At 37.2% G+C, this 16,301-nt stretch overlaps 1 protein-coding gene across 2 annotated transcripts; it reads right to left on the bottom strand.

The window, feature by feature from the left end:
- Window positions 1-1,396: 1,396 nt before the first annotated feature.
- On the bottom strand, window positions 1,397-12,710 carry cdhr5-rs (cadherin-related family member 5, related sequence). Of its 2 annotated transcripts, XM_057323998.1 has the most exons (16): window positions 12,482-12,710; window positions 10,225-10,329; window positions 9,502-9,710; window positions 9,284-9,340; window positions 9,034-9,126; window positions 8,766-8,852; window positions 7,996-8,106; window positions 7,707-7,877; window positions 7,420-7,510; window positions 7,213-7,319; window positions 6,857-7,057; window positions 6,581-6,712; window positions 6,309-6,387; window positions 5,695-5,888; window positions 5,157-5,177; window positions 1,397-4,447 (listed from the first exon to the last, which is right to left on the bottom strand). In XM_057323998.1, exons 2-16 carry the CDS (start codon window positions 10,289-10,291, stop codon window positions 3,701-3,703), a joined length of 2,367 nt encoding a protein of 788 aa, XP_057179981.1. In that variant the 5' UTR covers window positions 10,292-10,329; window positions 12,482-12,710; the 3' UTR covers window positions 1,397-3,700. The 2 variants fall into 2 exon arrangements, with proteins under 2 accessions (XP_057179981.1, XP_057179982.1); XM_057323999.1 differs by lacking the exon at window positions 5,157-5,177 and having other exon boundaries at window positions 1,397-3,170.
- Between the last annotated feature and the right edge of the window lie 3,591 nt (window positions 12,711-16,301).

Raw genomic sequence — 16,301 nt, forward strand, 5'->3', positions numbered from 1 at the left:
TTTACAGATCTCACGCTATAAAGATCCCATTGTCTCATTCTGAGATAAACATCCCATAAAACAGGATGCTGTAGAGTTGATGCTTTTGTTGACGTTCAACACCGATGACAACGGGCGACACTGACATGGGATACTGTGAGATCTGCTCAAGACTGAATCACCGTCTTGCATAAGCAGCATCTCCCTCTGGCTCTCTTTGGTTATGTGTCATAGACATACAATCTGAGACCAAATACACACATTTTTCCACTCTTTCTCTCTTTTCCATAAGATTCCTTAATACAACACAAAAACTATTGCGAAATCTTTATATGAATTAAGCCTCATCTGACGTTAAGGGCTCATAATTAAGTCTTTCTTTGGACTAAAAACGTCCAGACAGGCTTCCCAGAACACAGAAGACTTTGATGGTGACAGATGGTGTGGCACTTGGGCTGTAGACGCAGCAAATAAACAAGAGAAGCTCGCCGGGCCGCAGCAGGTGGAGAGAGAGGTGCGATCCATCACGGCATCACGGCAACCCGGCAGTCTGATGTCCTGCTGGGGTACTCGCACACATCTGTCACGGAACCAAGACCGCTGCAGAAACTCCTGGGACCGGCGGACTCGATCAACACCTCTCTGCCTGTTAAAGGAAATCTCTCCTACCTGTGCTCAAAACTGAAAAACTTTTGCCTCAATTGGGAAAAAAACTGTCACTGGTTTAATTAAATAAGTAATGTCTCTATTTGCTACAATTGATTTTTATTTCATAAACAATACACTGTGGTAAAGTTTCTTTTTCTAGGCAAGACTTTAAGATGCAGATGCAAAAGGAATATCAATGCAAAGCTGATTGATAAGAAAAAAAAGTGTTGCCTTGTCCCTCAGTTTGTAAGAAACAGGTAATAACTGTGTGTTCACCTTCAGTGAATGTCTATAAGGCAATGCATACATCAAAATAAACATGTCCAACACGGTTAACTATACTATTTTAAACTTTACAGTATACGTTTTACCGTCAGTGTGATAAAATCCCTCAATAACCATCTGTGCAGGTTATATTCCATATTTCTCCATAATATAACTGCCATGACGATATAAAAACTAGGTTACCTTAGTCTGATGCATGCAAGAATACCAGAAAGAATTGGTTTGCATTGACAGAAAATCCACCCACAGAAATTATGTATTTAATCTGCCAGTACAATGTGTGCGTGTGTGCGTGTGTGTCCACCCTCACATTAGTCTGCATTCTCAAAGTTTGTGTGCATGAGGGAATTAAGAGATGTACATACTCACTCATGCAAAAATAACCTGCTTCATGCGCTCTTGCACATCATACATATTAACATAACAATGCTCATACAGTAACAAATGACCTAAATACTCATATCTTTAATGTAACATATAAATACATTGGAGGTTTATTGAGAATCTTTAAACAATATACTAGACAAAACATGTGAGAAGAGCAGTGGGCGTGGAAATGTGTGTTGAAGTACACTGTACAGTATGTCACTAGTCATGTGTCAGATAAACAGAGCAAACCAGCAATGCACCCTTCAAACCGCATCAACATAGACACAATAAAAGCACCGCTGAATACACAGTTTTAACATCTAATCATCATCTTACAGGGCTTTTATCTTTAAAATGTTTTATCCTTATTCAAGACTAAACTGTTCTTTACACTGCGTACAGACATTCACTGGCTACTGGCTCCCTCTAACGGTCACAATTGTAACATGCTCATTTCAACATCCTTTCCCAGTTTGCTCTAGCTGTTTTGTACTTTTGAAAACCTCGCTTCATCTTGACTAGGGCCCAAATACTTAGATTTTAGACAATGTTTAGACAACATTTACATTGTAAACTTCAATAGTTAATTATAAAGATTATGAAGACACGTACAATAATTGTATCAATTTACTTAAAAAAGTGGTGAGCATCGACATGAAATAAAAATTAAAATCGGCATAAACATACAACCTGTATCTTTTATCATTTACACAAAACTCAGCAGCGTCTTGGTTGTAATGTAAATGTAACAAAAACATTATGTAATGGCGCCCTCTTGTGGTCATAGACTATATGACAGAACAAACGCTCTATACTTGTCTGATGTTCTGAGTATGAACTAGCGATACTTAGCATAAATAAATAACGTCACGTTCAAACCCAATTTGGCATTTAAGCAACGTGGCAAAATCACACTGAATCGACACCTTTACATTTTTGCATTTATTTGTGTCGTACTATGTAAATGTTATGTGTGTAGGATTTTGTTACTTACGGAAATAGGGGCTGTAGGTTCTCTGAGGTTAAAGATCCAGTTTCTGTGTTTCACCGTCAAGTTGGTAAAACGCTCAACACTTATTTATAAATACAAACGAAAGCATTCGCTGTTTGTTTATTAAAAAGCTACTTAAGTATTTGTAATTTGTAAACAGTTTCCGGTTTAATTGACGTCGCCATCTTTTTTTCTCATCGTCGCTGTCACTATGGATACAGGTATTCTCGGCTATCGCGAGAATAAATATGACGTCCTGATAACTATTTGTTTATTCATACAAATTCGAGTTGCTGCTGTTAGTAAGTACAGTTATTAATCACAAATACTTGTCTTGATCGGGTGCATTGGGACTCAAATAATAATTGGTTTGCAAATTTTAATACAGCTCTCGTCTGACCCCTGGAGGAAGACAACATCATTGTATCATGAACAGATGGGTTTGAATCAGTTTAATTACTGATCATTTCAAAGTGCAGTGCAATACAGTTTAGATATTTTAAGCATATATTTCAATTAAACTCTGCTTTTAAGAACCGTTTCTGAAAAAGTACTTCATGGAACTGAAAACATACAAGCTGCCACAAGCAGGGCTCATGAAGGCAGCCCAATAGATTGCATAACTCGCACACAAAATACACAATAAATATTTCTAGAATAATACAAAATACTACAGAAACTTGATGCCTTCAGTGGTTTGTATGAGAAGTAGTAAATACTAAATTGTATGTATTAGTAAATTGTAGAATACTGTAGTAAATTGTATGTTCACCTTCATATGCATTAAAAGTCTTTCATGGTGCTCATGGTCTTGGCACTCTCACATTTTTTCAGCTATGATTGTGATGTTCCTTCATTCCTAAAGAACGTGGCGAGGAGAAATGGGTGCCCTTGCCTCCTGCAGATAGAGAAATGACACACTTGAGTTTAAAGGACAGAATCATAAGGCTTTATGAAAATAAAACATCATCTTTTGGTTGCACCCCAACTGGGTTATAAATTCTGACACGTTTCCGTACATTATTTAAATGCCACAAGATGTCAAGCCTATTTACTACAATTTCTTTAACAAATGTTGACATGGTAAAACATTTATTCATCATTTATTTCATTATTTTGATCAAGTGAAACGTGATAATCAGAACATAAACATACAATTTATATTTATTTTAAATGCACACAATTGACATTTAGTGTTTATCAACAATCTCAGTCCGAATCCATTTTTCATCTTTTCTCACTTTATCTGCATGAATGTGCATAATTAAGGCTGATATGTGCATAATACCTCAAAAACACAACCTTTACCAGCTCAACATGAGGAGAAAATCAAACTATAAACATATTTCAGTAAATATCCACACAGAGTGGTTGTTACTTGTTTAAAACATTACGACTTAAATTCAACTGAGTCCAGTTGTTGAAGAGTCAGGTTTTAAATCTGCTCATCTGATCTGTGGTCTCCTCGCTTGCTTTCATTACTTCGAGAGATTTCTCAGTCGAACCTTCAACTTCCAGTCCGGCGGCCTGCTGGTCGACTGTAAACTGGTCATATTTGTAACAGTGCCGCAATTCACTTGACTCATCATCCACTGTGTCTTCATCATCGCTGTAGCAAAAATCAGAGAGCATGGCTTTATATGGATTTGCATTATTACCGTTATCTTCATCAATCGTCATTAACATCGCTGGTCCCACAGAAGTGTCCTGATAACAAATGTCTTCAAAACTTTTCTCTGGGGTTTCATTTTCTGTCCCTGCTTCATTCCCAAAAGTATCTTGCTGTTGGCCAGGCATTAACATATCCTCACTGGTCTCCATGTCACTGTTTATGTCTAAAAAGTATCCTTCTTCCTCTCTGGAAAAAATCTGTTCCGCCATTCTTGGACCTTCCTCGCCCATAAAAGAGAGATCTGTTTTCCCATTGGTTAAAAAGGAAGATGAGTTTTTTATTGAGGTGATATCTGGAATCACCAGAATGGGCAGCATGTCCTGCAGCGTGGGTCCACCAGAATCTTTACATCCGTATGCCCTGGTTGTTGGTGGGGGCCTTTCATCTTTTTTGGTGTGCAGCCTGGGTCTTCCAGTCATACCACTGGAACCGGAGTTTTCGTGGTCAACGTATGCTTCATTGTGGTAGGCTTCTATGAGTGGTATGGAATGTCCTGAATCGACCTGTTGATCACGGAGAAAGGGCATATAAGGACTTCCACGTGTCAAGTTCCACAGATGGGGTCCAGTGGTGATTATAAAGTAGATCAGTGATGGACGTGGGTTGAGAATAACTTAGAACTGTGATACTGTCTTGAATCTTTATTGAGCTTACAAATGAAAGTCTGTGTTTCTTTAACTGTGAGCACTTTTTGTTCTGGGGTTCAATTGTATTTTATTTACAAACGATTGTTTAGCCATTGTTCGCATTAAAATGAACACAATTTCAATATTTCAATTTTTATTGCTTAAAATGATTTAAATACATTTTTATACACAACTTAACCATTATTTCCACCGTGATTAACAATTTAGGTCATAATTGACTGTTAGTTGGTTTATTACTTTGGTTTAATTTGAACAAATAGTTGACAAGGGGCCAGACCCACAGATAAGGAAACAACTAAATACACTTACAGTAACACACAAACACAATACTTGTTGTATCTACATGACACAATAAAGTTATGTAGATCATCAAACACAGGGGTGCTCCATATACTCACTGGTTTAAATGGTGTACCATTTCTATACTGACATACGTTCACATGAGCAACTCCATTTAAACCAGCCTTTCTAGATAGTAAATGACTTTGGGTTTATCAGCAAACACGTCTCACCTTCAAGATGGACACTGAAGAACACGTCTAGCTATTTCATGTCAAGTACTTACCTGTTGGAACCACCTTAAGGTCTTCACGAGAGAAATTAAAAAGAGGGAAGACGAAGAGTCTCTGAATGTTTCAGTTTCAGAATGTTTCCGATCGTGTCTTTGTTATATTTCGGTCATTTTTCAAGTCTGTTTGTTGTTGAAAGTTTTGCAAAACAACCTCCGTCAGAACCTGATGTCTTATTTATGTGGGACCACAAAGGGGGCAGTTTTGACCGAGAATATAACCCTGATGCAAATTATAAAATGAAAACAATCAAAGCATAGTTTGAAAACTGAAGACTTGAGTTTTCACCTCACAGAATATGGTTTACAAGCATTTAGCACATTTTCAATCAATCCCAAAAATGACAGCTATTTTAAATCATTTTAAATGTATTGCATACCTATTAAATATGTATTAGTTCCTAAATAATACCTATTTAGGGAAGACGTTTCTTTATCTCCTGCCTTACTGCATGCTGTAAAAGATCTTCAGCTCAAGGTTCCTTTTGAATTCCTTTGGTATTCAGTATGTTCGATTTAGTAAAGTAGCCCTTACCACATTTGGGTGCTTTCCAAGTGCTATGGCACCCCTCTCTGCTGGATCCTGTCTCTCTCTTCGTCTCTTGATCAGCCAGAGGAAGATGAAAAGGGTTGTTATAGCCACTATCAGAACAAGACCAGCGATGCCCCCAGCCATCCCTGCATTCATGTCTCCAAATAGGCGTTCCTCTCCAAACGGACTTCTGGGAACTGTCGCAGAGTTTAGAGAAGACAAATGTTTGTGCTTTCATTCAAAGCAGTTTACAGCACATTTAAGGTATACAGCAGTATGTCCATATTTGACCCAAAAATGGGTTGAAAATTCCAGCATGTGTCAGTTTAGAATGTCCAATTAAAGAAATTCCCTTACATTTTTTCAAAATATTTGATACGTTTAAATAGTATTGTTTAAAGATCCACTTTATTAATGGTCCGACATTTAATATTAATAGGGAATATTATATTAAAATCGCAGCTGCATGTTCCAAATGTATAAATGTATCAATTCATCAAGAAAATATGAATGTGCTGTTTTTAAAATTATAACAATATAAGACCATGAAAAATTGCCATAATCTCCCAAATAACTCTTTTTAGTTATGTTTATAGATTAGAACTTTCACTCTTTACCTGGTTGTCCCCTCTGTAGAACTTCAATGTCCACTGAAGCATGGGCAACCTCACCTGATTCTTCATCTGTTGCAATCACCTGTGACAAAAGAGGTCATTACATCATCAGTGATGTCAAAAGTCTTCATGTTGCTTCTTTATATTTTCACGATGCTTAAAAACGTTTGCCGGTCAATGTAGATGATGTAGATGCTCTTGCTTGTCTGTATATAGCTAAGGCGCATGTACAGTTGCTGTGAGGTCATATAGTCATACACATCCATTAGTGTCACCTCCAGGATGTGGCGATCAAAGGCTCTCAGCCGGTCGGTCTTGGCGATCACAATGCCATCCTGAGTGATGTCATACAGTTTATGTCTGCCTGTCATGGGCTGGAGCGTGTAGTGAATTGTTGGATTTATTCCCTGCAAAAAAAAGAAAAAACGAATGAAGTCTACAAATCCACCATTGCATTTATTAGAGTCCGTTTATCTGAATTCATAGGTGGCTATTGTTTAGAAATCAAATTAAAAAGTATCAATTTGTCAAAAGAAATGTTTTCACTGTACATCTCTGAAGTCTCCGTCAATGGCCTGGACCACCAGGACTTGATTCCCATATGTAGTGACCAGTGTAGCAGGACTGGAGTTCTCGATAAGAAACCCTTTGTAGATGGTTTTGTTGAAATACGGAGCAAAGCGGTTTTCGGATATCACGTGCACCAGCGCCGTTGTCACTGAATATTTCTTTGGGTCGTTCGCCTGTGCAGCCTGTAAGAGTTCGCGATGGTGAATATGACAAACATTGAATTTTTTTTCCCTTATTGTCTCACAAAATGTATTGTCCTTTTCATATAAAGATGATGAATTATTGCTGAAAAGTGCAGGTAATGTTGTTCACAAACAAAGACACTGTAAAGCCGTACCATTATGCGAAGCCTGAATGAAGGGGTTAGGAGCCTGTTTTCCACACGGTGCTTTAGTGTGATCTCTCCTGTTTGATTGACGATTGTAAATCTGCCATTGTCATCACCTGTGATTTTTTTTATTTCAACCAATGCAAATCGATTAGTCCATGCAACATATCAATCTAAATAAAAACACGCTATGAGGTTGTGCGATCATTTACAAACCCGACAGTATGCTGTAAACCAGAGGTGTCTGGATGTCTTTGTCTCCATCTTCAGCATGAATAGGACCCGGTGAGAAATATAGCACAATGTCCTAAGAAAACAGATCATGTTCTAGGAAAAGCATTTTGCTGTATTGCTGTTGCCGGATGTGATGCTTTTAGTATTTTAGTGGCATCCTAATAGACACAATGTTATGCAAACATTAGATTTAGACATTCTCACACCAAGAATCTCTTCAACGTTACATTTTATCTTTCAACAACGTTCTGGAAGAAATACCACTACACCTCGTCTGTCTCTGTGATGTTGACCGTGTAAATAGGATTGGTACAGATGGTATGATCTCCATCTTCATAAACAGGCGAGCAGGGCAGAAACTGCGGGTACTGATCATCACCGTCCAGAACATTCACAGTAACGGTGGCTGTTGTGCTGTATTTTTCTTTGGTATTCATTTCCTTACGGTAAACGTAAGAGAACCAGGACGGTTATAGCCAATGACACTTTGTTTGATTATTTTAGGTTACACAGGCATCTTGAGTGAGCATGTAAATGGATAAACAGTGTTTTACGTACCACAGCATGTATGACCACCTGCAATTGAGATTTGGTCTCAAAGTCCAGCGGTTTGTCCAAGATCACCATCCCACTGTTGGGCAGATCTATTCTGAAATAGCTGGCATCCGGCTGAAAGACAGAAGCGCTGTGTTGTTATTTCTCCTGAACTGTGGAAAATAAACATCACAATTCGCAGCCTTGGCGAGGAAAATAATCGATATTTATTTGGCACACTGCATTCCAAGCAACATTTTTTGAAATAAAGTTTTTTAAATGGTAGATATAATGTTAAAGGAATAGTTTACCCAATGACAAGAGGGAGAACAAATAATGACAGAATTGTCATTTTTGGGTGAACTATTCCTTAAGATCAAACGTTTTTCAACCCTTTCTGGGGTCAAACACGTATAGTAATGATATATCATTAATGTTATGAACTATATATGTGGCTGTTCCACTAGTGTACCTGTGTGACATTGAGGTTAACTGACAAAAATCCATTAAAAGTGACCTTGGGACCTTCTGGTTCAAAGTAATTGCAAAAATGGCTCAGAAAAGTGCTGTTTAGAGATAAGGTCTGGTATCATTTGCTCGCAGATGCCACTCGGATTGACATTCTTATCTAAACTATATGTTAAATACTTTTAGGGGACACTATGCTGTAGGTTACATACTGTATATTTATGAGAACTCAAAACAACGTTGAGGCCAAAAGGGCAATTTCGAGGCTACTGCGCCAGTTTTTTAGCCTTTTGTCTGTTATTTCATCATTATCGGAAGTCACTCACTGAAGATGTATCGGTCACGTAAGTGATTGTGTCTTCATCCGCGTCTTTGGCTTTCACTGTGAACGCCATGGAGTTAACAGCCATCAACTGCACAGAGAGAAATCAGAATTTAAGCATCAGAGCTGTAGAATAAAACAATCATATTTGAAAGAATATTTACAGATTCAATAGCCGTTTTAGGGATGTAAAATGATCAGTAAGTGTTAAAAGTTTAATCTTCATTTGAGTTTTTAGAACGTAAAGAACTAGACAAGAGGGTTTCTTTTACCTCACTTATGAATCGTGGTTGAATTGTGTCCTCCAGGAAATGTGGCATGTTGTCGTTTTCATTCAATATTTCCACGAGGATTCTGTATCGACTCTAAATAAAATTGTAAGAAATGTTTTTTATACTGTCACTCTGCCCAAGATCACTATCCCAAGATTTTTGTTTGAATAGGCAGGTAAGACAGGACTGATAAAATCGTACTGCTGTATATTATCATGTATTATTTATGTGTTGTTGTTTTTTACTGTACCCGTATTGTTTCATTCTCATAACATGTCAAAACAGCTATCAGGACTGATCCCAAGACCTGCGAAATACCACAAAAAACATTTAGACCACATCCATTGACCATTGGATAAAAGCAGACAAAAAAACAAGACTTTCTATTTCAACAAACAATATTGTGGTTTGAAAAGCCTGCGTTGGTTGGCCCCACATCCGAACATCCAGCAGACTTGTTTTAGTCACCTCTCGATCCAATGCCTTTGAAAGCGATGAGTTCAGTCTGATTGTACGACCTTCGAGGTAGAACCAATCAGCGTCGTCTCCCGTGAGACACAGGCGGATGCTATTGGCTCCCAAGTCTCCGTTGATGCTGAGGTTGGCTATGAATTCACCGGTGGGGCTGTTCTCTCTGACCGTGGCAAATATATCCTGACCACCGAGGCATAAACTGGCTGCCATTCAGACAAGAGACTGATTAGATTAAAAGTACAACACAAATCATCCTATAACAGATTGCACGGAATGTTTAAGAAAAGTAAAACTTCAGTAAGACTATTAGTATGCTCCCCCAGTCAACCACAGAGATGTGATCACATTTTTTACAAATGAGATCTGTTTTCTGTCTCAGTTATTGCTCTTAAACATCAGTGAAATCCAAACCCGTGTTATTTCTCCTGAGAAAAAGATCCAAAAAGCTCACAAATAGAGTTTCAGAAGATAGTGTTGAGATTTGTATAAACTCAAACATCAAAGAGTCCGTTTCTCAAGAGAAAACTCTGAGATGCTCAAGACTTGAATTGGAATAATAAAGACATTTGAGTGAATTTGACAGATTCTCAATTCTAGAACAGATTTATTAAGGGTTTAGTATAGATTTCTGCAGAACATTTCTGGCATGTGTTAACAGTCCCTGCATCACAGACAAGTGATTCGCAGTCACGATTCGTCTCTGTTGTACGGATTTACCTTTCGCGATGTGATAGAATATGTTCAGTGCCATCTGCCAAAGAAACATTCTCCACGGTGTCAACATGGTTGATATTCCCCCGGGCTCTCGTCTCAGCGTCCCAGCTGCGAAAAGAAATGCCAAGCCTTGACGGTAAATCACTCCAAAGGATTTAGAGTACCTTACTGTGATACACAGTACACTTTCTTATTCAAAACTAAAGGTCAATTTAATCAAAAGATTACCAAACCCCATTTACACTATTGAGACACACTAGCGTCTGTCACTGTGTAATGATGGCATAAATCACAGTTACTGAGGTGAGTAAAAACTCATTCATCAGAGATGTTTGTTTACCTCTGTTGACACTTTAGTCTTGCTTGCTCTTGACCTCTGAGCCTTTCCTAGTACTTAAAACTTATTGTGGTGTCTTCATCCTCCGTCAAGCCACCGGCCTGGCAATGATGTCGACTGCGTGACCATCAGTTTGCTCTTTTGATCTTCAACCTTACAACTCACCACACTGAGCTTTTCAAATCCTCTCATAATACCTGCAAAGCTCCCTATAAGAACTTTATTTACCGCCAATGTTTTGCCACCCGCCTGGGCAAAAATAAACCAAACAAACTGTCAGTGATTCTATTTTCAAATGACTTGCAAAGCATAATTCCGTGTCTTCTGTTGAATTAATATGCTCAGTATGTGGGTGCTCAGTTGAAGGAATGTAGTAACAGCGTTTTACCACTAACGGGCACCACCCCCCACATCCTGGGATGATGATGAATGACAGCAAAATTTAGGATGAGTAATGTTAAAAACACAGGTGCAAGGTAATCTTAATCTGATTTTTTCAGGTATCTCAAGTACAAAAGACTAAAATGACGAAGGTAAAGTTCAGAGCTGAGCTGCTTTAGAGGTCAGATGTCTAGGGAGACTGAAAGTATATTTCATGATTCAGGTTTAACCAGCATGCTGTACTTTTTAAATGCTTCATTTAATATTTTCATTCAAATAGATTGAATATAGACATTAAATAAAGATCAAATGCATTGTTTTTCATTCTGGAAGGTGCTTAAGTATTTTGTACTGTAGCTACTAGGATGAAAGGAGGGCTCAGTTATGCAAGGGGTCCTGTTTATGATAATGGCTATGATATTGTGGTCCTTAAATGGTTAGTTCATCCAGAAATGAAAATTCTTTCATTATTTATTCACCCTCACGTCGTTCCAAACCTGCATGACTTTCTTTCTTCTGCAGAACACAAAAGAAGATATTTCGAGGAATGTTGGTAACCGAACTCTTCGGCTACCTTAATATGGCAGAAAAAGTACAGGATGAGTTGCATGCCAACGTTTGTTCTGATATTATTATGTCTATTATGTCAATATATTCAGCCACAGTGAGGATGACTGTGCATAGATTCCATGAGATTAGGGATTAAATGGAGTCATAACCGTGAAACAGGAAGTAGGTCTCTGCCACAGCTAAGATTATGGGATTACAACACAATATGGTTTAATATTCTTTGAGCTTGCTATTTATTATGCAAATGTGTGTTTCTGATTCTATGAGCGAGTGCAGATCGAAACCACTTTGCCAAATGAATTCTCTTCTGAATTCAGATTTTGCATAGGTTTTTTTATTTATGAGTCTAATCTCACATTGGAGAGCACTCATCGTAGATCAGTTATCTGGAGAGGAGAACATACGCTCTGCAGTCCATGCAGACTTTATAAAGAGATTTCGGAAGACGAATCATTGGAGGCCTACATTTAACCAACAACCAAGATCTCCATCTCTAAAGGAGGAGGATTAGATTCATTACAGTTGCTTAGGAAATGATTCAAGCATAGCACAAAAACAGCATGAAGCATAATCTTATGAAGAAATACTTTATAATATTATAGAGCAAATATGGCTTTATGTATTAGTGATGATAAATTCATTGACCTCAATGGAATCACAACATATTTATGTGTATGTCACGGATTATAAGATCAAGGCAAATTAAAGCTTTAGTAATCAGATTGCTCAGAAAGAGATTTTTCTAAAAAGGTCAATCTTTATTTCTGGTGTGTGGTCTTCAAATACACCCATATCACAGACATTTTCTTTTTAGCATTCACTGTATCTCTAAAACTGGATTGCCCAACTTTGGCATTCTGGGAAAGTGATCTCTGGTCACGACTTGCAAGCAAAAAAGCAACAGTTGTTCCTTCAACACACTTGAAAACACACACTCACACAGTCTCTCTCTATTTGCAGTATTTCTCTCACCGTTGCTCAGTGGGAAATATCCTTTGTTTTCACCTCAGGGGATCCTGTTGGCCTCTCCTGTTCCTCGCCACATCTCTCTCCCGTGTGGGGGGCCGATACCTGCGCCACAGGCAGACAGCGTGTAGCCACAGCACGAAGCGCTAAAGATTCCCCAGGCTTGTTAAATCAGGGCTGCCGAGGCAAAGTGTGAGAGAGAAAGCAGAATGCGTTTAGCTGGAAAGAATTAAGAGCTCTCCCACACAGCATGCAGAGTAAGGGCTTAGAGAGCATTTCCAGGACAGGATAACTCTGGCTGCTGAGAGGGAGGTTAAACAGAGAGCGTTGGCTAAGGAGCTGGCGCCAACACAATCCGAGGTGAGCCAACGCTGCTGGTCTCTCGTTTTGCACACTTTACCTCCCTTAAAACGTACAATTCAGCTCAAGGGTTTTTTTAGACCGTCTGAGAGACTACTGTATCTTAGGGGTTTAAAGGCCTAACCTGCTTCTTATAGCCTACATGCTGTAGGGTTGATGTGTGTAGACTGATTTTAACACCAAATCAAAAGAATAAATAAAGAAATTCTATTTGTTTGTCCGTTTTCAATTATTTTTACACAAAATTGTTTTCATGACAACTAAGGTCATTTTACCCTGAATTACCATAATACCAGCATATTCATATTTAATTGTACTGTACATACAATTATTCTAAATGGTGATTCTCTCAGGCATTTTTTATTTAAAATTTAATTTAATTTCTTTATTGATTTATTTAATTGTAAATAAATAAAAATACATTTGATTTAGTTATTTATCTAATTATGTTTTTAATCATTTTTATTTTCATTGTTAATATACTGTACATACAACACAACACATAACACATTTAATTAATTAATTAATTATCTTTTTAATACTTTTATTCTTATTGTTATATATATACTTTTGTTCTTATTGTTATATATATATATATATCTATATATATAATTTGATTATTTAGTTTTTTTTAAGTATTGTAATTAAATAAACATAATAGAAAATACACTTAAATTAAAAAATATATTAAGTTATTTATTTAATTATGTTTTTAATACTTTTTTTGTTATATTTATATTTTATATATTGTTATATATAATTATATATATATTTTTGAGTCAGTAAGGTAATTAACAGTAAGTACAAAACATAAAAGCAATTTAACAAATTCTACAATAATATCTAATTAATACACAATTCATAAAACAGATACCAGATATAAGAGATATTAAGAATTAGTTATATGTTATAAAAGGTTTTCTAAAATAATCTTATTCCTTATCAATTCTAAAAGCTTACATTTCTTTTAGCCTACTTTTTCTTTCTTTCTTCATATTTATTAAATTATGACCCGAATTTACAGGTTTAGAAATCTTGACATACTTGTACTGATACTGTTATGTATTGATATTTTTAAGTTTTAAGCCATGGGTTTAGGACTACAACTGCTTGGGGTAAAATCTACTCAATTCCGAAGCTTTTATCTCTTAGCTGATGTGAGTGAATGTCCACTCCTGTCTTTAGACTGCTGTCTTTTTTACTCTATCACCGTTTAAAGGTGACTCAACTAACACCTCTCTTTAATTCCCTTTGACTAGGGATCATGATTTCAAGGCACTTTTTCTCTCTCTTTTCACTTCCTGTCTCTGAGACCGACAGGCTTTTTCTGGACTCATCTGCTCGAGACGGGACCACTGCTTAACGGTAGTATGAGGGGAGATGATTGGATTAGACCTCTTACTCGGGCGCTATGATTAGGTGTCACTAAACACTTTGGCATTCACTTCCCATATTTAGCAGCAGGTAATGAACATATAGGTGCTCAAGAGATTCTCCGAAAGACCCTTCAGGTGCTGTTCTCTCAACCTCACAGTCAATCAGAGGAATGTTTGCCATCGATCCCAGGGCATCCAGAGGAGTTAATTATCCGTTATAGCTGATCTTTGTTCCTTGTCCTTCCCTGTCGACTCTTCACCTTTGGCACATTATCCCACAATGATCTGTGGGGTGAGGGCCGCTGGGGATTTTCCTGTTTGTTTTGGAATTGGTGGATCTTAGACTGACTTCACCTTTAGATCCGACAGGTGAACCCGTCCCGATGAGGAGAGAGCTCAGCATGCACGCACATGCACATACACTCAGGACAGGCCTGCATGCATTTAAATGCATTACACAAAGTTATTTATGCGTGTGAACCAATTTTACAAAATTAAGAATGTGTTACATGTCAGTACTGGAAAAAAAACAGCTCATGCAGTCTAAAGGTAGTTAGATGGTTTTAACTGGTTTAAAGATGGTTTATCTGGTCCTCCAAGATGACAATGTAAAAAAGTGTCGCAATCCCATTAAAACCATCAAAGCAGACCAGCTTAACCAGTCTAATTTAAAACCACTATGGTTTCTGTCATAATACCACATTTACCGCAGTAATCAAACTTTTCAAACTATTGCCATAAAAAAAAGATTTTAAAACATTTCTCAGTCTTTAGGTGTTCCCAAAATAATTTCTTTCAATTTTTCAAATAAGAACTATATAATATTATCTGAAATGTAGCGGAAACTCCAGTAAATGTTGCAGGGCAAACAATTACTGTTTACATTAGTATTAAAGTAATTGAAAAACCCTTTAAAAATAGCGTTAAATGTCTCAATAAATTCCTTCATCATAAATTTGATAAAAGCTCTCAAAGAAAGCACAGTGTGCATAAACCACTCGGTGATTCAGCATCGGATTAACTGTCCTGTGCTTCTCCTCTGTTTATACACTTCATGCTGTTTTTATTCCTTTTATAATAAGTTTGGTCTCACCCTATAGAAGCTGTTGCCACGCAACACGACCGCCGTGTTCGCTGAGAACAGAACATGAAACGATGTTAGTGGCTGAAGTATAGGCTGTCATTACTTGTTTGAGTTAACAATGAAAAACAACAAGGTTTATATGAGAATACATTTAAGGGAATATTTCACATGAATTTTTTTTATTTTGTCATCATTTACACGTAAAAATGAAGGTTCCCAAAATGGTCTTCTTTTTTATTATCCACAAAATCCTTCTGTTGCACAAAATGAAAAAAAAAGTCAGACTAACAAAAAAATATTCTGATATTATGTGATGATTATGTTGATGTGACAAACACAATGACATTTATGTAATTACAAAAAATATTCCACTCCAATAAAATACTTAGAATTAGATACTGCATGTCTAATCGGAGTTATTTGTTGCACTAATTATTTTCACCACCAGGATTATTATTTATTTCCACAATCACTGTGTCTGATTTCATTCATTTATACTGATGACTCTCTCGCTCTCTCTCGCTCTCTGTGTTTTTGTGTGATTCTTTTTCCATTTTCTTTATTTATTCATCTTTTCCACTTTTTTCTGTCCACTGCAATCTTCTATAGTTTGTCTGCGTAAAGGCCAATTTCCTCACATGGTTTCATTTGGTTTAGTGGCCGCTCTGCCATTGTTCTGATCCACTGACCTTTCCCTCAGAGCTGGCAGCACAATTAAATAAGACTGTGGGCACACATGTCAAGAATTTTTCTTTCTGAATGAATCCGGGGCTTATTTCGATGAAATTTGACCTCCATCAAAACTTAGGGCATTTAATGTTTTTTCACCCGGTGTGTGACAGGAGCCCTTCCAAAAAAAAAAATTATGGATTTGGCCTCTGGAAAATTGGTCTAACTGGCCCTTCCTGCCTTTTAGAGGAGGCTCAATTTAACATATCCCCCATATTCGTGTTACTGTTGATTGTGTAATTTTGGCATACATTTAGTCAGACTAGCATTTGTGTGC

The sequence above is a fragment of the Triplophysa rosa genome, linkage group LG24 (genome assembly GCF_024868665.1).
Source record: "Triplophysa rosa linkage group LG24, Trosa_1v2, whole genome shotgun sequence".
Taxonomy (NCBI): Eukaryota; Metazoa; Chordata; class Actinopteri; order Cypriniformes; family Nemacheilidae; genus Triplophysa; species Triplophysa rosa.

What these genes read in the sequence shown, in the direction of transcription:
- cdhr5-rs (XM_057323998.1), bottom strand. Translation starts at nt 10,291, where the DNA reads ATGTTGACACCGTGGAGAATGTTTCTTTGGCAGATGGCACTGAACATA. An exon ending in CAAAGGCATTGGATCGAGAG is followed by an intron (nt 9,341 to 9,501) that starts GTGACTAAAACA and finishes GGTATTTCGCAG; the next exon opens with GTCTTGGGATCAGTCCTGAT. An exon ending in TTGGAAAGCACCCAAATGTG is followed by an intron (nt 5,178 to 5,694) that starts GTAAGGGCTACT and finishes TCTCTCGTGAAG; the next exon opens with ACCTTAAGGTGGTTCCAACA.